General features: G+C 47.1%; 1 protein-coding gene across 2 annotated transcripts in view; it reads left to right on the forward strand.

Annotated features, from left to right (window-relative positions):
- DMRT1 (doublesex and mab-3 related transcription factor 1) overlaps positions 1-22607 on the forward strand; it is a 111176-nt gene that overhangs the window by 45348 nt on the left and 43221 nt on the right. The window contains exons 3-4 of one of the 2 annotated variants that reach the window (XM_058695775.1): positions 292-575; positions 21986-22133. In XM_058695775.1, coding sequence (XP_058551758.1) covers positions 292-575; positions 21986-22133 — 432 coding nt within the window. The remainder of the gene's footprint in view (positions 1-291; positions 576-21985; positions 22134-22607) is intronic. The other variant, XM_058695776.1, reaches the window with a different exon arrangement.

The following is a 22607-nucleotide window of genomic DNA, read 5'->3' on the forward strand; positions in this document are numbered from 1 at the left end:
AACATTGGGGTAGAATTGTCTGGGTCGAAGTTAGGACTGCCCAGGCTTTATGTCACTAAAATGTTTTTGGTATTCTCAGTGAAAATAAGTCATCTCCAGGGGTCTGCCAGCTGTGTCCCCAGTTTTGCCAACCTTAGAGACGTGTCCCTTGTTTTGGCTGTGGGAGGAAGCAGCGTGTTCCAGAGCCTTGCTCTGTAGCTTTGCAGATGAGGAAGGCCGTACGTTGCCAGGGTTGAGAGGTAGAGTTTTGTGCACCCCCATGTGAATACCGTGTGGTCTTTTCCTTTCCAGAGGGACGCATGGTCATCCAGGATATTCCTGCCGTCACCAGCAGAGGGCACATGGAGAACACACCTGATCTGGTTTCTGACTCCACCTACTACAGCAGCTTTTACCAGCCTTCTCTGTTCCCTTACTACAACAATCTGTACAACTACCCGCAGTACTCCATGGCCTTGGCCGCGGATTCCTCTTCCGGGGACGTGGGAAACCCCCTCGGGGGGTCCCCTGTGAAGAACAGCCTGCGGAGCCTCCCGGCACCCTACGTGCCCAGTCAGCCGGGAAACCAGTGGCAGGTAAGACGTGGCCCAGAGTGACTGGATCTGTCAAGAACACACACACGCACACACAACGACCAGCTCAGCACACATGTGTGCACGTTATGCCAGAGGTGGTAAAAAAAAAAAGTTCCCTCTTCCGGGTCGGCTGTGGGAATTGTAACGTGTGAAGGGATCACACTTGTGTGTGTTTGCACTTCTCTCACTTTTGCACTATCATTTTGCACAAATACCCAGTTGGCCGGAGGCAGATTCACGAGGGGCTTACTGTGTGAGGTCTCACCTCCTCCTGTAGCCTCGTCCCCACTTTCTTTGAGCAGCTTAGAAAATGCTGGGTGCGGCCTTCTGGGTGGCGGTAATCTTAGTGATGAATTTGCACCCTGGAAGGGACGAGTGGTATCACCTGTGTGCTCACGTGGAAGCAAGGTAAGAAAAGGAATTAGGTCCCTGTCGTTCTGGGCCAAATTGGGTGCTTTTTTTTAGCTGGGAATGAAGGTCATCTTTCATATGCTTAAGTGTGCGATCAAGAGCTTGTAGATTAACACGGGGGTAAAACAAAGCATTTTGCATTGTCAGGAAGGAGTGTTTTTCTAGAGCTGTTCTGCTTCCTCAGCTGTAACCGTTTCCTCGGATTTCAAGGCACTGAAAACGTCCACGAGCTGGGTTACCACGCTGCGGGGAATGTGGCCGCATGAGAGCCAGCACTTCCCACCTGCAAGCCTCCGGCAGCCATAGATGTTACAATTCAGGGAGAACGGTTCTTATTTGGGGTACATTTACCTCGCAGGCTTTCTCAACTGGGCTTTGATTCCAACACAATGGGACATACATATCTGGGAGTTAGGGGCAAAACTTTGACCTTCTTATGCCCATTTTTTAAAAATGTAAGCTGAAATTTTCCTCTGAGCGATTCTATCCCGTTTTGTATTTTTTAGGTGTGAGGAAGTAGTTAATTTTCAAGCTCCCCTGCTTTTTGGGTTCTCTCACTCCCCTTAGGAGTCAGACTTCTTCAGCCTGTTAATACGTCCACCCTAGTCCCCTGGGATACACATTTTTGTAAGTTTGCCACACATTTTATTTTCAGAACCATGCTTGTTAAAAAGAGGGCCTCACAGGGGCGCCTGGGTGGCTCAGTCGGTTGAGCCTCTGACTTCAGCTCAGATCATGATCCCACCGTTCATGAGTTCAAGCCCTGTGTCAGGCTCGAACTGACAGCTTAGAACCTGGAACCTGCTTTGAATTCTGTGTCTGCCCCTCCCCTGCTCATGTTTTCTCTCTCTCAAAAATAAATAAGCTTTAAAAAAAAAAAAAAAAAAGAGGCCTTCACGCATATGGGTGTGAGAACTCGGAGGTAATGTGAGTGTAAAGGAATGTAATGACTGACAGATCTTCAACCAGGACCCCTACAGGCCTTTCAAAGTGCCAACTGGATTTAATTCTTGGGGGCAGGTTTTGGGCTGATTTCCATCAGAAGCTCTCCTCTCTGCAAGGAAGAAGAAGTATCTTGCGGTTCTGAAAACACCAGTGCATCCTGTAGATTCCCACAAGGCAGGGACTAGCGCTGGAGCGTCCTGATTTTCTGGCTACTTCTAGGCTTTAAGGATAAAAGTAGGACAGCTCTGTGAACCTGTTGGCCTATGAGAAAAAGGATGAGGGGGGAAAAAGAACTTAACTGTTTCCTGAGAGAAAGGCAGGCAACTCTTGGTGAGCTTTCCGGTAAAGTCAGACGTCTCCTTGTCAGAATCCTTGAGCTGGCATATGAGACAGCAGACCAGCATCACTGCCTGGTCTTGGACAGATGTCTCAGGTGCTGTGTGTAAGGAGAGAGTCTCCAGAGGGCAGGTTCCCACACCTGGAGGAAAAATCGTGGGCAGACTTTCTTAGTCCTGGGGGACAGGCAGTTTTGATGCTGTTCATGCTGTCTCTAGCACTGCCACTTATGGAGAGAGGTAGAGACGCCCGCCGAGGCATCATTTAACATATAGTTTGTCTTCCTGGAAGGCTGAGCTTAAGACCTTTTATTTCCAGTCACTGTTGGTAATATATTCTCATGGAACAAATTATTTTGCAGAAATAGGTCCTTCTCTGCTACTGTGGCTGATGCCCCTTCCTTTTAGTTAGTAATGGCACCAGTCATGACAGCCAGCATTTGCTGAGCGGTGAGTCTTCCTCCAAGGCCCAGGAGGCAGATCGTGTTGCCTGCTTTTTACATGTGAGGACACTGAGACCCAGAGGGCTGACTTGTCCATGGTCACACAGCCACCGCACAAGAGAGCTGGAGTTTGAATGTGGATCTGTCTGGTTCCACGGTGTTTCTCAGCAGTGTTTGGTTATCACTGGGTCGGGCCATGGAAACTGCCATCAATATAAATACCAAGGTCCTCTCTAGTTCTTTAGGGCTTAGAATTCCTACCTAAGCGCTTTGCTTTACATTGAGGGTCTCCTTGGAATCGTCTTCCGGTTTTCTTTCCTCCCTTGTGGAGGTTGGAAATATGCAGAAACTTCTGGAACAGTGCTGACGTGTGGTTACTTCGGATGGCTGAGAATGGGGCCTCCGAAGCTTTCCTGAAATATGCCATCTTGGCAATAGCATTTAAAATATGCTGAATTCCCTGCTATATGAAAGTTGCTTTTGGAATCTGCCTGCAAATCTCCTGTGAATGTGCTTCTCGGGAAAGCGTATCTAGACACACCTGCAGTGTTCGTGTAACCTGGAAAATGATCCTAACAGTTGAGATGAGGGGCTTGACCACGTGGCGTCTCCATCCCTCCTCAGTCTGACGCTGTGTTCGTGTATGGATTAACCTCGTAACCAGATACAAACGCAAGCTGGACTTACAGCCCTGTTGTTATTCCCACAAAAATTAGTTCTCTTGGAAATAAACTCCTAAGTGCAAGACCCAACGTAGGTATATAAGCCATCACTTTACAGAATGGCAGGTGACCATCAGTCTAGTGGTGATCAGAGCCGCAGTGGGTCTTAGGAAGCTCCAGTTCACCCCATCCTGGTGCAGGGAGAACGGAGGTCTGAAGCTGAAGGGGTTTACTCCGCACCCACAGATAGTTGATGGCAGAGCCTGGACTAGAAACCAGGTCTGTTGGTTTAGGAGAACCCTGGAAGATCCATATTCACTTCTGACTTGGCATTTAAATGTTTGTGAAGCCTGGGGCAAAACGCAAAATTGTCTCTGCGTCTCCCTGTTTTGGTCTGTGAAGTGGGCACGGTACCACCTTCAGAGAATTGTTGCCTGCATACATCTGGCAGTGTAACAGCTAGAGTGAGGTGATTGGTGCCTGTAGACGTTTCTGGGCACACCAGCAAGTGCTATGCCCATGTTGACTGCGGTTATTTCTTTTCGCTAATGATCATTTTTTAGATCTATCTAATTTTCAGCCTTCCGCTGCTAGGTATTTTAGTTAGCGATCTCAGATCCCCTTTGTGACAAGATAGGGTATACGTAGGGTGCATTTTAGTATTAAAAGATTGTGACGTGTGAGTATGGACCAAATATGAACGTATGTGGAATAATTTTTTCAGGGTTGGGGAAAAACGTGTTCTGTTCAGCAGATGGAAAACCAGAAGCACAGACAGAAATCATAATGGTGCAACACATGTTTATGATGTGTGTGTTATGAAGAAGTATTAGTTAAATGGTGAATGCCTACACATAATACTTACAACTAGTAAGCGCGATTGCTCTTACTAAGGAACAAAACGGCTCGCTTTTTTTTAAACATTTTTTTTAACGTTAGTTTATTTTTGTGAGAGACAGAGTATGAGTGGGGGAAGGGCAGAGAGACAGAAGGAGACACAGAATCCGAAGCAGGCTCCAGGCTCCGAGCTGTCAGCACAGAGCCTGACACAGGGCTCAAGCTCATGGACGGTGAGATCATGACCTGAGCTAAAGTCAGAGCCTTAACCTATTGAGCCACCCAGGCACCCCTAGAGGGCTCACTTTCTAACCACATTGTTAGGGCAGAAGCGTCGGGAACAGCCATCTGGGCCCCAGCCCCCCTGTTTTGGGAGGGTGCTCTGGTTCTGCTCTTGTGCTCCCTCCTGCTGGAAGCTTCCCGGGGGAGGACGGCATGGGGGTGCCCCCTTGATTGTGACCCTGCTTTTCATCTCCTTTGTGGAAGGTGTGCCAGACTGTGCTAGTCCCTCCTGACTGCCTCCTCCCTTGGTCTGACCCTGGCACATCTCCTCCAGAGACTGTCTTGACTTCCTTCCTCACTCCTCACTGGATCAAGTCCCCATTCTGTTAGTTCTCCCCCTCCCCTTACTGCGGGGTATATCCATGTGTGTGGGGTGGGGGTGGGGGAACAGCGGGAATGTTCTTCAACCAAGAGCTCCTTTCTGATTCCTAGAAAAACTGATGGAAGTGGGGATAATCCTAATTTTTTAAAGGTAACAGGGAGGGTATTGAATTATTTGCCAAAAAGTAGCCATTGAGTTTATTGTAAAGGTGAGACTTCTGGTAAGTGTCCCTATAAAATCAAGCAAGCCACAAATAATTACAGAGCACCTACTAAGTGCGAAATCTATTAAAGGAAATAGAACAGCGTGCTGGGTCCGCATCCCAGAAGCTCAGGACTCCTTCGTGTTAATGCCCTGCATGCGGAGAACTGCTTTAATCGCTTTTGGTCTGCCTCCAGCCTCTGGAGATTTGTGGCCCAATCATAGATTCCTGTCCTGTTGTGAAACAGGAATAACATTTGTGACACTGGAACAGACTCACGATGAATGGCTGGTTCCACTGACCAGCAGCTCAATTTCACTTCTGCATTTAATTGCCTGCAAAAGCTGTTTATTGCCTTGTGCACTCCTCCACGGCAACATTATCTCTTAAATAAACATGTTGTACCAGGTTGACAAGGGAGAGGTGCATATCAAGGGAGCAGAAATAAATACGGGAGGACTCGAAGCTGTACCTGGGATCTCCTTTCAGCCCCTCTGGCTGGCAACCTCTCGATCGCCTTTCAGAAGCTGGTGCCTCCAGATGTGTAGACTCCCGTGCTGCTCACAGTTCGGGTGTGGTCAAAATGACAACATAGGTGATTTCGTTCCTTCTGGTAGTGATTTTGGGCTCAGTCTGAGATGTCTTGTTTTAGGGTTGCCCACTTATGATTACGCGCCTAGTGGGATGCATTTGTTTTTTAAATAAACACTCATGGGCATTCTGCTATGTGTTAGGGACCTACCACTGAACCAGCAGACAAAAATGGGAAAAGCAAGTCTTGGGGGAAGGCTGCTGTTACCACCTGGAAAATGAGGCAGAAAGTTGGGGATCATCTCCGTAACCCTGGATTTGAAACTGAGCTCCAGGCAGGAAGGAAACCAGATCCTGGGATCTGGACTTGGAGTACAGAGAAGACGCCCCCTTGTGAGCGTTCCTGGGATGGTGCTCTAGTACCTTTGATTGACTGGGGCCAAAGCATCAGGCAGGGTCTTACAAAAGCCCCTGCCAGTTCAAGCCACCATATAATATTCTCTGTCCCACAGCGAGCAGCCTGATGGGGCCCCTGTTTCCACACTGCTTCCTCTTTTCATTAGCGTTGCTCAGCATGAGAACAACCTGTTAGCCAAAAGGTTGAGAGGAAGTGACTTCTGGAGCATGTGCTGTGTGGGGGACAGCAGCCCTGGAGGGTCCTGGAGGGGCTGCAGGTGGCTCAGACCTGGCTCTTTTTCCCAGGGAGACAATTATAAGTAATAGTAATTATTTTAAGATACTCCTAAATTTAAAAAAACATATCAGAGAGAAGGCAGTAGAATGCAAAATCCATTTCAGTTTTTTCTAAGTGTATTTATTTATTTTGAGAGAGAGAGGGAAGGAGGGGCAAAGAGAGAGGAAGAGAGAGAATCCCAAGCATGCTCCGTGCTGTCAGCACAGAGCCTGACGCAGGACTCAAACTCCCGAACCGTGAGATCATGACCTTAACTGAAATCAAGAGTCTGATGCTTAACCGATTGAGCCACCCAGGCACCACCATTTTGGTTTTTAAGATGAAGCAGACTTCAGATAAGTTTCTGGGTTTGCTTCGACCACCAAGCTGTACTGTCAGGGACCCCAGGATGATGCGCATCAGGGCACCTCAGATTCCTGGATAATTGTGAGCTGCGAAAGTTGAAGTGATTGAGGAACACAGCTGGTTATAGGAGAGCCAGACCCCAGCCGGGCTGTCTGCCTTTGCTCACGTGCTCTCTGTACAGAGCCTTGTGATCAAGGCTGTCTGCTCCAAACTGTCATCCAAACGTGCCAGCAGGTTAATCTCGCCTAGGCTTCCCTGTTGCAAGCAAGATGGTTATTGGCCATTGTCTGTTGGTGGATGGACACTAACTGCCTTTTTTCTCTGGGAAGAAAAATTGACAAAGTTTGCAAGCAGACACAAGAGTCCATAAGAACAAATATAGTTTAAAATATTTAAAGTAATTTCTTACCTTAGGAAAAGGTAATTAAAATAGATACGGTAATGGCCTTGGCCTGTAAACGCTAACACCCTTTATTAGGTTTCTTAAAGGGGAATTAGAAAGATGTAAGCTTATGTTGACTGAACATGTTAATGGGTTCAGGGCGCCTGGGCGGCTCAGTCTGTTAAGTCATCCCACTCTTGATTTCAGCTCAGGATGTGATCTCACGGGTTGTGAGATTGAGCCTTGTGTTGGGCTCTGACCTGACAGCATGGAGCCTGCTTGGGATTCTCTGTCTCCCTCTCTCTGCCCCTCCCCCACGCATGTGCATGTTTTCTCCCGTGCATGCGTGCATCCTCTCTCAAAATAAGAATAAATAAGTTAAACTAAAACTTAGAAGGTATTACAGGTTCCATTGCTATGATGGGGTATACTTATTTTGTATCTGGCCACTTTTGTGATCTCTGTAATTCTAATAATTTTCTAGTTGCTTATTTTGGGGTATCTGGGTCAGATACAGAAGAATATTGGTACTGCCGTTTTCCCCTGTATACCTCCAGTTCTGATACATGTCGTTGGCATGATACTCAGTTTGGATACTAGCCGTGGATGTTGGTGTCCTCTTGTTCCTCATTTTACTGGGAATGTGTCTAGCGGTTCACTGTCATCTGTGCAGGATGTTACCTGTGCTGGTTTTACAGAGGAATGAGGAAAATAAGGACGGACAAGTGAGTTGTTTTTTTTTTTTAATGTTTACGATTTTGAGAGCAAGAGAGAAAGAGAGACAGAGCATGAGCGGGAAAGGGGGCCAGCAAGAGAGGGAGACACAGAATCCAAAGCAGGCTCCGGGCTCTGAGCTCTTAGCATAGAGCCTGACGGGGGCTCGCACCCATGGACTATGAGATCATGACCTGAGCCAAAGTTGGATTCTTACCAACTGAGCCATACAGGTGCCCCAGGCCAAGTGAGTTTTTCTTAAAGCTCAGCTATTCAATTTAAAAAATTGCTCTTAGGGACACCTGACTGGCTCAGGCAGAAGAGCATGCGACTCTTGGTTGCAGGGTTGTGAGTTCAAGTTCCATATTGGGTGTAGAGCTTACTTTAAAAAAATTGTTTTTATTGCGACTGCTCTTCTAACATTTTGTAAAAATAAAATCCTATTAGGCGGCAGGATTTCTTTTTGTGCAAATGCCCTCACTCAGCAGCACCGTCCCTACCCCTCCCCGTCTCTTTCCCTTTTACATCATGCCAGTCTCTGCAGTCCAGACAGAGTCTGGAAACGTCTGTCACTGTGTCACCATGACAACAGCAGAGTTCCCCGGGGTCTTCATCTGCTTCGTTTAGCGATTGTGTCGACTTAATGCTCAGCTTGACTCTTTACAGGGAGAGTGCTTTGGTCTTTTTCTTCCTTTTTACAGCAGTCCTGTGAATGCCCAGCATTCTGTGGGACCCCTTCCCATGCACCCCAAGTAGGCCCTGCTGTCTGTCCACTGGAGTGAGGACTCCGTTGGGTTGGAGGGCCGGTCTTGGAGAATCTTCTGTTTCAGAAAACATACAAGTCACTACGTACCTCAGAAAGTTTGAATTTTATTTGTTAATGTTTATTTTTGAGAAGGAGGGGGAGGGGCAGAGAGAAAGGGAGACACAGAACATGAAGCAGCCTCCAGGCTCCAAGCTGTCAGCACAGAGCCCAACATGGGGCTCGAACTCATGAACTATAAAATCATGACCTGAGCCGAAGTCGGAGGCTTAACTGACTGAGCCACCCAGGCGCCCCACACCTCGGGAAGTTTAAAGCCGGTGAAAGGAAGGTGTGCGGCTTCTCCAGGTTTGGAGCCCACATGGCCTCTACTATGAACTTTCCCTTAAGTGACCTGTCACACCTTGGCCGTATTTATAACTTCCTCCTGTGCGGCACACTTCTTCCTGAGATTCTTCTCTTTCAAGGAGAAATAATGACTCCAGTGCTCTTGGCCTTTACAACACGCCCCCAATCCTGAGGGGAGCAAGCTTCTGTTGGCCACCAGCACTGAGGGCGGCAGCAGCAGTTGGGGGTGTGCTCCTGAGACTCCCCAGAGCTCTGCAGCCTGGATGAGGGCAGTCCTGCCTCCCGGCCTCTAAACCGCCACCTTGCTCACACGCACTTTCACAGAGGAGCTGCTGTTTGGTCTCATTTTAGATGATTACAAGCAGTGGTTCTGACGACCATCAGCTGGTGTCGATTACATCCTTACTCGAAGAATCGGTTTTGTTTGACAGATGATGAACGTTTGATGGCTTGCTTGCTTTGGATCCCTCCGCGAGGGCATTCATTTGTAGGAATTGGGGCCACAGTGACAGTACTGCTGGGGGGCCCTGGGTCTGGGACAGAACTGAGGGAGGTGGTGGGCATTCTAGATGCTGAAGCCAGACAGATGGCGAGAGGTAAGCTGAGGAATCTTTCCTAACTGCAGCAGGGCACGGGCCAGGCCCTTTTGAGCATTTGGGTTGAAAACGTGTGATTGACAGAAGAAAGCAGAATTGGGCTCTGGAAACCTGCGCCCCGAGGCAGACGGCTCTGATTCTGAGAATATCTTGGGCCGGGGTTGGTCCTGAACATCCTGATGGGTTGTTTCTCAGCCCGGCTGGAGCGGTCCAGTGGCAGCCAGACAATCCAGCTGGAATGTCATCTCGGGTTTTAGGAGCCCTGGGGTACAACATTTCTGTTATAAGTTCAGTCTGGTCCGGACTGAGTTGGAGAACTTTGCAATGGACTGGCACACCCCGGGGACTACTCCCTATTCAGTCGGAGGCAGAAAGAAATACATGATCAGTCTGTTGCGAGATTGTTACACAACCTGATCTCTGACACAGTGGCATCAAGTTAGTAAATAATACATCATTTGGGGATTCTGTAATCTGCTTGAAAACCAGATAATTAGATCACAGTTTTTGAAAGCTTTCAGATTTGATTTGGTTGGGCCGGTGGCCAAAATCTTATCTGTTGATGTTTTCCCTGGTAGCTTTGATTTTTTTTTCTTCCCCGAAGCAGATGTGAATGTGAGACAAATTTTGTACATGGCCGGTTAAGTGTCCCTCATTAATTGAATAAAGACCAAAATCAGGGGAATGCATAACAGAGGCTGGTTTGCCCTATTTTTTAAAAAAAACATATTAGGAATATGGCAGTAAAAGGGTCAAAAGACTAAGGTTATGAAAACTCTCTAGGGCACCTGGTTGGCCGGCTCAGTTGGTAAAGCATGGCGACTTTTGATCTCGGGGTCATGTGTTTGAACCCCACGTTGGGTGTAGAGATTACCTAAAAATAAAATCTTAAAAAAATTACCATCGAGAAATCTCCATCATGTTACAGAGCATGTAGGAGAAATTCATTCACTCATTCGTTACAATTCATGTATTGAATACTAGCTCTGCCCCCGGAGCTGTGTGCTGTGCTAGACTCCCTCACCCCCCAGGTACTAGCACGCAGGGAACTAGGATACACGCAATTCTCTGATGGCTGCTGTGATGGAGTCTGGAGGAGTCTGGAGGAGTCTGGGGAGGGCTGTGATGTGGTCCCTGGGCAGTGGTGTGCCGGGGGCAGGGTGGGGTGAGGCCAGGATTTCATCACTGCTGTTGTTCGGAATTGCCATCGGATAGTGACAGTTCAGAGCAGATTGACTTAGTGAGTTTCATTGTGTGCGGACCCCTTTGTGGGGCTTGAACTCACAACCCTGTGATCAAGACCTGAGCTGAGATGAAGAGTCGGATGTTTAACTGACTGAGCCGCCCCGGCACCCCAGAGTTTCATTACTTTTTAAACATTCTCTGCAGAGAGGAGACCCCCTCACTGCCTGCGCTCGGGACAGGCTGCTCCCCATGCTGTGTGGACATCACCCTGGCCATCCACACCCTCTGGGAAGGGGGGTTCACAGGAAGATTGAGAAACAGGGCAAAAAGGTTGACCTCCTTGTTTTGTTTTTCACACCTTTTCATCACCTTCCTTCTCACAAGCGTTATCTTGGGCAGTTAGTAGTTCTTATCAGCCAATCCCGGGAGAATGAAGGGAAGACACATAATCTCCTGTCTTGAGTAATGGTCTAAACTCTAAAAACCTGAAGGAACATTCTTTGTTCTCTTTTTCTCTCACTCTGTATGTAACAGTGGCTATGTAGGAAACAGGTAGATTTTCAACTTTTTAAGATTTGAAAAGTAGAAAAAATTGAGAGAATGGAGTTTTCTTTTGAATACCGAGCAAAAGTTTTATGTACTTAAGATACTTAAGTATGTCATCCGGGGGTGTGTCTGTCTCCCTCTTTGTGACCACGTCCCTGGCATACCTGTGAAAGGGCTCAGGGTTACTTGGTAGCATCCCAAAAGTGGGGTCCTTGAGTGTGACCACCACTGTCCCACCGATGCTCCCACAGAGGGACGCCCCCTTGGGGGAAGGGAGGGTGTAGGCGTGACAGGACAGATGTCACAGGGACAGCTTTCATATCTTCTGTCCCGCTTAACCCTTAACATAGCCTGCAGGGATTGCTCCCACTTTTATGGATGAGGAAACGGACATTCCGGGAGACAAGTCACTTGCTGGTGTCACACAGCTGCTAAGTGGGGGAAAGCGGGTTGAGTCTGAACTGGGGTTTACCTGACTGTAGAGGCACGTCCGCTCCCATTGTATCTCTGCCTTCCTAGCGGGCAATATGCATTTCTTGGTTTCCCTTGCAAGAAGCCTTGAGAGCTGTTCAGTGTTTTCTTAATGTCTTATGATAGGTCTCATGAGACCTCATTGGTTATAGCGTATCTTAAATAGTATTTTCGGAGTCTTGATATTAGAGAAAGTGGACACTCCTTTGTCTTCACAGTATTAGCCAAATCGAAATGACTAAACATCTGGTCCTTAAGCATGGTTTTATGGTTCCGCATCCTGTCCTATCCTGCCACCCCTCCCCCACCTTCTGTGTGCTTTAGGGAAACAGATTTTTGGTCCTTCTTGTGTCATTTTGGTTACTTAGAGGTGGGCTCTCCATCATACTTCCGGAGGGGCCGTCCTGTGCCACTAACCCCCGTGAGTTGGGTATGCCCCTCAACCGTCACCAGCCTGCGTTTGAATTTCTAATACCACCTCCGGCAGAGTATGTGAGTATATGTGCGTGCTTACACGTAGCAGGTGGCCCCAGACGGTCTCCCCTTGCCCTCCAAGCCGTCTATCATGTTCAGCACTCATAAGATACCCTTCACACTGCTGATTTATGCTAAAAGTATCCTAATGTTTCTGACAGCTCATGTGTGACATGAATAGAATCCATATTTCCTAGAGCAGCTAATCCAAGTGGCTTATTTCCCGATACTGCTGATAGGGCTATATCTCTTGGTGTCACTGCCGTTGAGATTCTGATGGTAACATATTGTTTGTGGGTCACCAGTTTTGTCTAAAACAGTAGGTTGGAACACAGTAGCAAAGGTTAATTAAGTTTGTCCATCAAATGGGAACAGATATGGACGCTTCTACTGCTTCCGTCCTAAAATCGAAGTTCCTGAATGCGTGGTTATAGGCATGTTTTCTTATTTTCAGACTCCCTCCTCAAAAAAGTTTATTTGCTCTTGGAGCAGTGAAAACAGGAAGAACGGGTAAAAGCCAAAGGCAGTGAGTGAGTAGATCTTCATAATCAGCAGACATCTTAATTTAAAGTGGGAAAAGCAAGCGAGGTTTAGTGTAGAAGCTTCCAGGGCGGATTTGCTTTGTTTGGATCCTGCTTCTCTGTTTAATCCCTTTATGAGTGGAAACGAGTTACTTGATCCCTCTGAGCAGTTAGTTCTTATGCTAATGATTATTTTACTTTGAGGACTCAGGAGAAAACAGGACAGGTCTCTGTAGTATCTCTCAATAAATTTACTTTCTTCCTCTGAAAGTCCGTTAGTTCTGTGGCCAAGAAGCAACATTTTCTCAAGAAAGTTACTTGAAGAATGTCACTACCACAGGCCCCCAGTTCTTTTCTTAAGAGGTGTTGTTAACGCTTCCGGAGACTTGACATGTTAGAGAAAACAGAGAGTCCTCTTTCTGGCTGGTTATCATCCCCGAAATAAAAATACAGACCTTTTCCTGCCCTTTTCCACCAGCTACTTTACTGAAGCTGTATTTTCTATCAGCTTTTACGTAAATGATGCATTTCTGTCTGGCTTTGTAGGACTTCACTTGGAAAGTCAAGGTTTGTGTTTTAGATTTGTGAATCAAAGTGGATGTAAGTGTTGACTCAGGAACTAGATAATCCTGCATAGATGTGTAGTTTGGGAAAATGAGGGAAGCACTGGGCTCATTGTGGCCAGAGACTATCTGCAAACAGACCTCTCCTCTCTGTTTTCTGAGCCCCCTTAAATGCATCTGAATTTTTCCAGGTTGTAGGAAAAGGAACCTTTTTTTTTTTTTTTAATTTTTTTTTTTTTTAACGTTTATTTTTGAGACAGAGAAAGACAGAGCATGAACGGGGGAGGGGCAGAGAGAGAGGGAGACACAGAATCAGAAGCAGGCTCCGGGCTCTGAGCCATCAGCCCAGAGCCCGACGTGGGGCTCGAACTCATGGACCGTGAGATCGTGACCTGAGCCGAAGTCGGATGCTTAACCGACTGAACCACCCAGGTGCCCCAGGAACCATTTTTTAAATTGGGCTTTTTCTGATATGTACTTTTTTTTTTTTTTTAATGCTTATTTATTTTTGAGAGACAGCGTGAGCAGGGGAAGAGCAGAGAGAGATACACACATAGAACCTGAAGCAGGCTCCAGGCTCTGAGCTGTCAGCACAGAGCAGGACGTGGGGCTCAAACTTGGAAGCTGTGAGACCAATGACCTGAGCCAAAGTCGGACACTTAACCAACTGAGCCCCCCAGGGGCCCCCGGGTACCTAGTTTTGAAAGTCCTTGCTTCCTTTCACCAGGTTTATATACCAATCAATGCCTTTCAAGCATTTTAGGTGGCGACCCACAGTAAGAAATGTTTTACGTTGGGACCCAGTATATGTTTACACAGACATGTAAACACAAAATGAAACTTTTCGTACAGCACCTCTTATTCATACTGTGCACAGTGAATTGCCAGATTTCTGTTCTACTCTGTTTCATTCCATTCATTTCCATACTGTTATTTTTTAAAAAGTGCTGCTTGCAACCTGCTGAATTATTTGGGGGCCCACAGATGGTCGGAGTGCTGCATTTTGGAAAATACTCTCCAAGGAGTAAACTTTGTTCTATCGGCACCCAGACGCAGATGGTGAAAGCAAGCAATTGAAAAAACTAAAATAAAATGAAAAGAAAACAACCAATTGAACAACACAAGTTTAAAAAATTTAATTTTTTTTTCTGTCTTAATTGTTTTGTATAATCAGGACAAGCATAATGGACCACTGGTAAACGCACTTGTGATCCTAATATCCTGTCAGGTGTCCACCCCTTAAAGTTTCTACAAGAGTGGTGTGAATCTTCCGTGCCCTCGCCAGGACCTCCTGGGAGTCGGGAGAAGCTTGCTTTCTCTTCTTGTGATCAGTTTTGGTTCTGTGTTTCCAAACACAGAAGACTTGCTTCCCTGGTGCATCTTATGGCTGTTGCTCGTGTGTCTGAAATCTACTCTGGTGTTGATCCAGACATTGAGCTCTGCTCCTTCCGTTCTTTTTGAGAAAGCCCACTTACACAAGCTTCGTTGGCTTCTGCCTGTGTCACGGACCTTCTGGAGCTGTGGGAATCGTGGGGTTCACAGCTTCAAGCATCTCAGATGTATCCTTTCTTAACCCACCTGTCCGCTCTGCCATACGGCATGGTCACCCTATTCCGTCTTCTCTCCTCCCTCCTCTCTGAGGAATGAACATTCCTTCCATTTTTGGAGGAACAGCTCTAGTTTCTTCAGCCTCTTAAGTGCTGACCCTCAAACTCCGCCCATTCCCCCTCAGTTGACCGGAGGGGTCCACCCAGGCTTGGCGGGAATCTCTTACAGAGGCCTGAGTGTGCTCAAGGCCAATCTCCACCTGTTGTCCCCTTGTCTTCCTCCTGCTGGGGAGGGGTGAAGGGCATTCCGAATGAGCCCTGAGGAGAGAAGGCAAGGTGGATTCAGTGGAGGAAGTTAAGGAAGGCAGGCGAGAGAAGACAAAGCCCTAGAGGACAGGAGGGACCAGGAGGGAAGAGGGGAGGATGGGCTGTAGCCGGAGGGAGTCCGCCGTGTCATGAGTCCGTCAGCATTTGCCATGTTAACGTTTCAGTAATCTCGGAAGTGGGTGCGTAAGAGTGATCACTTTCAGCCCGTATGTTAAGAATAATTCTTGCCACCTGTGATGCGTGGCATGGCAGAGGATGAATGAGGTGCATTTTAGGAAGTGAACGGGCACTTGCCCTTTGGGTCAAGCACCCGTGCAGGTAAGGTCTGTGAACGAGGAGGGCTCACAGTGTGCCATCACATGAGCCTGGAAACAGCCATCCCTTCTGGATGGTTTGAAAAGAAGCTTATACTAAAACTGGAGAGGGGCGCCTGGGTGGCTCAATGAGTTAAGCGTCTGACTTTGGCTCAGGTCATGAACTCACAGTTCGTGGGTTCGAGCCCCGCGTCGGGCTCTGTGCTGACAGCTCAGAGCCTGGAGCCTGTTTAGGATTCTGGGTCTTCCTCTCTCTCTCTCTCTGTCCCTCCCCTGCTCACGCTCTGTCTCTCTCTCTCTTTCTCAAAAATAAGTTAACATTAAAAAAAGTTTTTAAAAAATAATAAAGAAATCCTTTAATGAGGGCGAAAGTCACCCCCCAGCTTTCACTCTTAGCATCACCAGGAGACCTGCAGTTCCACAGTGTGTGAAGAACCCTGACTTTTTTCATAAAAACGTTTCTGTTCGTAAAACCAGAGGTCCATCCCACATGTGGCTTTTGCAACTTAAAAGGCTGCAAGCCACACGTCACTGCCAAGGGCATCCTCTCATTATTGGCTTAAACATCGGAGTTTGTGCTTAGGAATTTGATCCCGTACGGTTCTCGAGAAGTCTGTTCGCTTTCGTGGCCAGCTCTGCTTTGCCGCTGAGCCACGCTCCGTGAACAGCTAGACCGCAGTCTGGTCTTCACGAACCTCTTCCAGCCGTTGCCTGGATGGAGTGTTCGTCTCGGGGTAAGACCAGACTCTTCCTGGCTGACGCGCTCCCGGACAACCGGCGCGTGCTGTTGAGGAATTTTACTTTTTTTTTACAGGAAGTATGGTCTAATATTTTTGCGTTTTGTTGGGATTTTATTGTTACTATAAAAAAGGGGTGACTAAGGTATATAAAAAGGAAACCTGTGGTTCAGATTTACTGCGCTGCGTGTCCTCCACGGTTTAATAAAATAAAACCCAAAGCTCTTAGGTTTTCCTCCGGGGTTAATACTAGCATCATGCACGTTCCCCGCCAGCCCAGCTCCTATCTGTAGGTCACACTCTGGTTCAGAGACTTGGGGTGGGTAATAAGATTATAAAACATGCCTCTTGCTGGCCAGCTAGCACACGCTAATAATCATGGGAGTCGTAATTCACCGGAATACTGGGGTTTTAGGTTTTCCTTGGTTTGCGTGTTTAAAGGAATAAAAAATAAAACCTTGAGAAGAAACAAGGTAGCACTGCATGAAGCGGAAAAAATTATATCCTTTAAGCAGAACTGAACGCTTCCTTTCGTTTGTGTGCAACTTGTACAACTTCTATCCCTCGGTAGAACTTTGCTGTTTCAGCTGGAGGTGAGGGGAAGGGCAGGGAGGGCGGGGACTAGGCTAGTCTGAAGCCGGTTTTCTCACCCTTGGCCCTCCGTGAAATGTGGGGCTGGATAATTCTTGTTGTGCGGGGCTGGCCTGTGTATCGCAGCACCCCGTCTCTCCTCACCAGATGCCACAGCACACCCTTCTCCTCGCCACCCCCCCAGCTGTGACTCACAAGTGTCTCCCCACTTTGCCAGGTGTCCCCTGGAGGACAGATTGCCCCCAGTTGAGTATTACCGGCTTAAAGTAAAGCAGGTTTCCCAAACATTTCCTTCTTTACCCATTTGTCTAATCTGAAGGCAGCCAAGGTTGTGGTGGTTGTTTGTTTGTTTGTTTGTTTTTGAGTTAGAAGGGAACTAGAGTTTTAATTTATTTTTAGGTTTATATATTTTGAGAGAGAGAGTACGTGAGTGAGGGAGGGGGAGAAAGAGAGACCCAAGCAGGCCCCGCACTCTCAGCGCAGTGCCCAGCATGAGGCTAGAACCCATGAACCATGAGATCATGACCTGAGCCCAAATCCAGAGTCTGACACTTAACCAGCTGAGCCATCTAGGTGCCCGGGATATACAGTTTTAAATCTCATTCTGCCACTCCTTCTTCTGGACAAATCACAATTCGATTTTAGCTTCAGGTTTCAGAGGGTAACAAATGGACTTAGAAATACTACAGTTGAAGCTTGAACCGCACTGGGGGTTTGCACTGCACGAGTCCACTTATGTGCGACTTTGTTGTGAGAAACACAATACTGTCCTGTAAATGTGTTTTCTTTTCCTTGTGTTTTACTTTTTTATTTTTTATTTTTTTGTGTGTTTATTTATTTTTGAGAGAGAGAGAGCATGAGTGGAGCAGGGGTAGAGAGAAAGGGAGACACAGAATCTGAAGCAGGCTCCAGGCTCCAAGCTGTCAGAGCAGAGCCCCATGTGGGGCTTGAACTCATGGACCACGAGATCATGACCTGAGCCGAAGTCAGACGCCCAACCAACTGAGCCACCCAGGTGCCCCTCCTTGTGTTTTCTTAATAGCATTTTCTTTCTCCTAGCTTTCTTCATTCTAAGAATACAGTTTATGTGTATTAATTTGCTATTTATGTTATGGGTAGGACTTCCAGTCAACAGTAAGCTATTTAGTAGTTAAATTTGGGGAGAGTAAGAAGTTATATGTGGATTTTCAACTGCACAGGGAGTTGGCACCCCTAACCCGCTGTCCTGTTCAAGAGCCAGCTGTACATACAAGTCTACAGCCTTATGTCCAGAGATCACATGGATGGTTATTTGTGGATTGTTCTTCATGTTGGATGTGGCTGAAGTGATAAATGGCTTCAGAAAATTCACATTTTAATAACCTCAAATGGAGTCTGACCCTTTGTATCTTTCTCTTTTCCTCACAGTCTTTTATAGCTCAGTGATCTTGGGATTCATTAGGAAAATCGAATGTTTGAGATCAAATCAGTCCTTTTCTCTTTCCAAATAATCCTTGTTATCAGGTGCTTTCTAAAAGCAGAAGAGGCATTAAAGGAAAACAGACGTGCATGGGTTTGAAATGTGTTTATCTTTCGGTAAGCTCTTTTTGAAAGAAGAAAAACACTCTACAGTTTATTTGAATTTCTTTTCAAATAATATGCAACTTGAAATTGGCAGCAGTTGACCTATCTATCAGACTTAACCTTTTGCCTTTTTTACTTAATACTGGAGATGTTGGGGTTTCATACTTCTTGGGGGCATAGGAAATATGTCAGTACATCTAGGACACTGCTTCTCTTTTTTTTTTTTTTTTTTAATGTTTATTTATTTTTGAGAGAGAGAGAGAGAGCAGGGGAAGAGCAGAGAGAGGGAGACACAGAATCCGAAGCAGGCTCCAGGCTCCGAGCACAGAGCTCCAGCACAGAGCTCCAGCACAGAGCCTGATGTGGGGCTCGAACCCATACACCGCGAGATCATGACCTGAGCTGGAAGTCAGACGCTCAACTGACTGAGCCACCCAGGCGCCCCTAGGACACTGCTTCTCAATCTTGGTGTTACATTAGAATTACCTGGGGAGCTTTGAAATAGGCCAAGGCCTGGCCACCTCCCAGATCACTGAAATCAGACACTCTAGGGGTGGAGCCCAGGCATCAGTGCTAGGTGATCTCCTCCCTCTCCTCCAGTGGGAGTGAAGGTTGTGACCCAGGCATGCCTTTTTTTTTTTTTTTTTTCAACGTTTTTAATTTATTTTTGGGACAGAGAGAGACAGAGCATGAACGGGGGAGGGGCAGAGAGAGAGGGAGACACAGAATCAGAAACAGGCTCCAGGCTCCGAGCCATCAGCCCAGAGCCTGACGCGGGGCTCGAACTCACGGACCGGACCGCGAGATCGTGACCTGGCTGAAGTCGGACGCCTAACCGACTGCGCCACCCAGGCGCCCCCCAGGCGTGCCTTTTTATGAATAAAGTTTTATTGGAACATAGCCACGTTCATTCATTTACCAGTTGTCTAGGGACCATGTGGTTTGCAAAGCCTAAAATATTTCCTGTTTGGCCATTTACCAAAAAAAAAAAAAAAGGCATGCTGATCCCTGCTGTAGACTCACAGTGAACATTTTTCAAACGTTTTGAAAAGAGGCTTTATACAAATTCCCAGTAGAAGAAAAAAAAAATCCAGCATTTTGCAGAGCCAGCAGGCTCAAGTACTGGGGGTTTACTTGTACATGGGGAAAATTGAAAAGCATTTTTCTTGAAGAACTGACCTGCAGATGTTGTCACACCGGGAGGAGATGTCACCAGCTCCGTGCCTGGAGTGGGTGGCGAGGAGGCTTCATCTTGTGTATGATGGCGCTTTGTGCTCTAAAGCTGACCCCTGGCTTCCCATTCAGTGTTCGTTACTTAGACTGTGTAATTGACTTGAGGGAAGTCTGTAGAGGCAGAAACGGCTGTTTGAGGGTTTGAAGATTGTTTGAGGTCGTTCCCACCACTGCAGCGATTCTAGATGGCGGCAGACCCCCGAAAAGATTCCTTTCACGCCGAGGAATCTCACGTATGAAAAGAAAAACAGTGAAAAGTTAAAGTGCTCTTTACTTCGTTTCCATCCTCCCTCAGCTCAAGCGGAAAGTTGATGGTTGTAAACCATGTTGCTCGCTGGCCTCTTACAGGTGTGAAGTAGGAGAGAATGTATCATTTGCTCTAGTCCCTGGTCACCAAAGTGAGAGTTTTGAGCCAGCAGAATCAGCATCTCCTGGGACTGTGCCAGACTGAGGCCCCGCCCCATATTTACTGAATCAGGATCCACTTAGCCTCAGGCCATTTGCATGCCCAGTAAGAGAGCCCTGGGATGCACTGGTTTAACTGATAACTGGGTGCTGTGCAGTTAGGTGACTGCTGATTGTCACCACCCTCCTAAATGATTTCATGGCCCCTAAATTGCTCTCCTGATGTGGGCTGCTCATTAAGGGCAGCCAATTTTTCCCCTTTGCCTATTTCCAAGTATGGCTTGCTTGCCCTGTTAGTAAGGACTTAGGTGAAGGTAGAAGATGAAAATTGGGTGACTGAGCTACGAGAGATACCGTTCCATATGCTTCAGGGAAACAAACTGGAAAGAGTAAAGGGAACTTCCCAGAAAACTTCAGTTGAAAGAAATTAACCAACCAGAATAGAGTCTTCTGGGCTTCTCCAAGAAGTAAGGTGCCCATCAGAGCATTCATTTGTGCTGGGGGCGGGGGGGGGGGGGCACTTGGGAGGGGCAAAAATGAGTCCCTTGAGCTTCTCAAATCGGCAGACAGAAGGTTAGGAACTCTGGCCTTTCCGTGTCAAACATTCAAAGTACACGTAGGCCTGTAGTAATTGGAAAACTGTCCAAAATTTAACATTCATAGACAATCTTGAGGAACCCTGCCAGCCTCTGTCATGTTAGTATGATTTATTTGATTGAAAGACATGATTTTGAAATTACTCTTTAATCCTTGGACAGTATTGATTTTTCCTGAACATTCCCTTAAATTGACTTTTAAATAAAGTTAATGTCACCTAAATTTAATTTTTTTGTTTATTGTTGAGATAGTGTGTGAGCAGGGGAGTGGCAGGGAGCAAGGGAGACAGAAGATCTGAAGCGGGCTCTGTGCTGACAGAGAGAGCGCCTGATGCGGGGCTTGAACTCCTAGGCCGTGAGATCATGACCTGAGCTGAAGTCGAAAGCTTAACTGACTTGAGCCACCCAGGTGCCCCTAAGTTTAATTTTTTAAATGCAGTATAAATCATTGAAGTCTAGCTGTTCTTGCTGGGGAGATACCGATCACATGTATAAAGCTCAGTGTCTGTTCCAGGGGCCATGCGGGAAACAGAACAGGTCTCCATGTTTGTGGAAATGGCCAGGAAGTGCTGAGAAAGCAGAAGGGGGGCCCCTTTTAAGTCTTTGAGTGAGAGGTCAGAAAGCGATGGGGTGCTGCTCCTTAGTTAAAAGCTGCCTCACTGTCCCAAAGACAGAGTCTGATTGCCATACAGACACATGACCGCCGAGGCTGGCTGCCACCGCTGCTGGAGGGGACAGCACGTGCCTGCCTTCTGCCCTCCACGTCTCACTGGATGTCCGGTTTGCAGAATCCGCATCACCTTCAGAACCCTGGTGACAGGAGGGTCTGGGAAGCGGAGATCCCACACTTGGGTTTCTTGCTGCAGGAAGAGCATGGAACAGGGTGGGAACAGACGTTGAGGAAGTATCCAGCACATCACCATCGTAATGACAACAGCTTACCCTTACACATGCTTTGTGTGTTGTCTTTTTAAAAATATTCTCTTAAAAAATATTTTTACTTATTTTTGAGAGAGAGAGAGAGAGAGAGACAGTGCACGAGCAGGGGAGGGGCAGAGAGAGGGAGACACAGAATCCAAAGCAGGCTCCAGCTCCTGAACCGTGAGATCATGACCTGAGCCACCCGGGCGCCTCTAAAATATTCTTTTTCTCTGAATACCGTGAGCTAACGCAAGGTAAGATGCCAGGTTTACACATGAGGCTCCTGGCCAAATAAGTTAGACGGAGTTACAGCGACGAGCCAGCTCCTACGCTGTGCTGTCTCCTCTCTATTGCTGTGTTTTCCGTAGTGCTGGTTAATTGAGTATCATGTGACTAAGTAGGGCTTTAGGGGAGCTCTAGTAGGGACCCCAAGATAGAAGAGGCACTGTGAGGATGCACACATCCTTAGTATAGCTGGGGTCCATGCTCTGTTCATGGTTGAGGATACTTCTAGCATCAGTGGGCTATTCCCCTTACAGGCAGGTCTTGTAATAATTGTAAAATGCAGCTTTGGGCTCAACGTTGCCTTTCTTTTTTTCTCAAGCAGATGAAGAACTCGGAGAACCGCCACGCAATGAGCTCCCAGTACAGAATGCATTCTTACTACCCGCCTCCCTCCTACCTGGGCCAGAGCGTGTCCCAGATCTTCACTTTTGAGGACGGCCCCTCTTACTCGGAAGCCAAAGCAAGCGGTAGGTGCCCGGTTGTGCAGAGCCTGCATTGGGGTGGAGGGAGGCCGAGCGTCCAAGGCCGGCTCTCTAGGCCTCTCCGAGGGCTTGCCACTCAGGAGCCCTTGGAAGATCACTGTGCCTCCTCTGTGAGTATCCTTTACAGCTTTTAGTTGTGGGATGTTTTTGCTTCTCTAAATTAATACCACATGATTCTTTTCTGAATGCCTGGAGTGCCAAGAATACGGTGAGAGCCTCCCTCCCATCAGAAGCTAACAAATATATTTTCAGGAGTATCAATATGAAATACAAACTCAGAGGAAACCGTGGTTCAAATCCTGATCATTTTTGGCGAAGTGTTTCTGTGTACTGAATACCTGTTTTCCAAAACTTTTCCATTCTCAAATTGAAGGCGTATTCATCTTTTGGGGGAGCAAATAGAATAATAAAACATTTTTGAATACCATAGGCCTCAGAGTTTATGCAGTAGCAATGCAA

The sequence above is a fragment of the Neofelis nebulosa genome, chromosome 12 (assembly GCF_028018385.1).
Source record: "Neofelis nebulosa isolate mNeoNeb1 chromosome 12, mNeoNeb1.pri, whole genome shotgun sequence".
NCBI classification, from domain to species: Eukaryota; Metazoa; Chordata; class Mammalia; order Carnivora; family Felidae; genus Neofelis; species Neofelis nebulosa.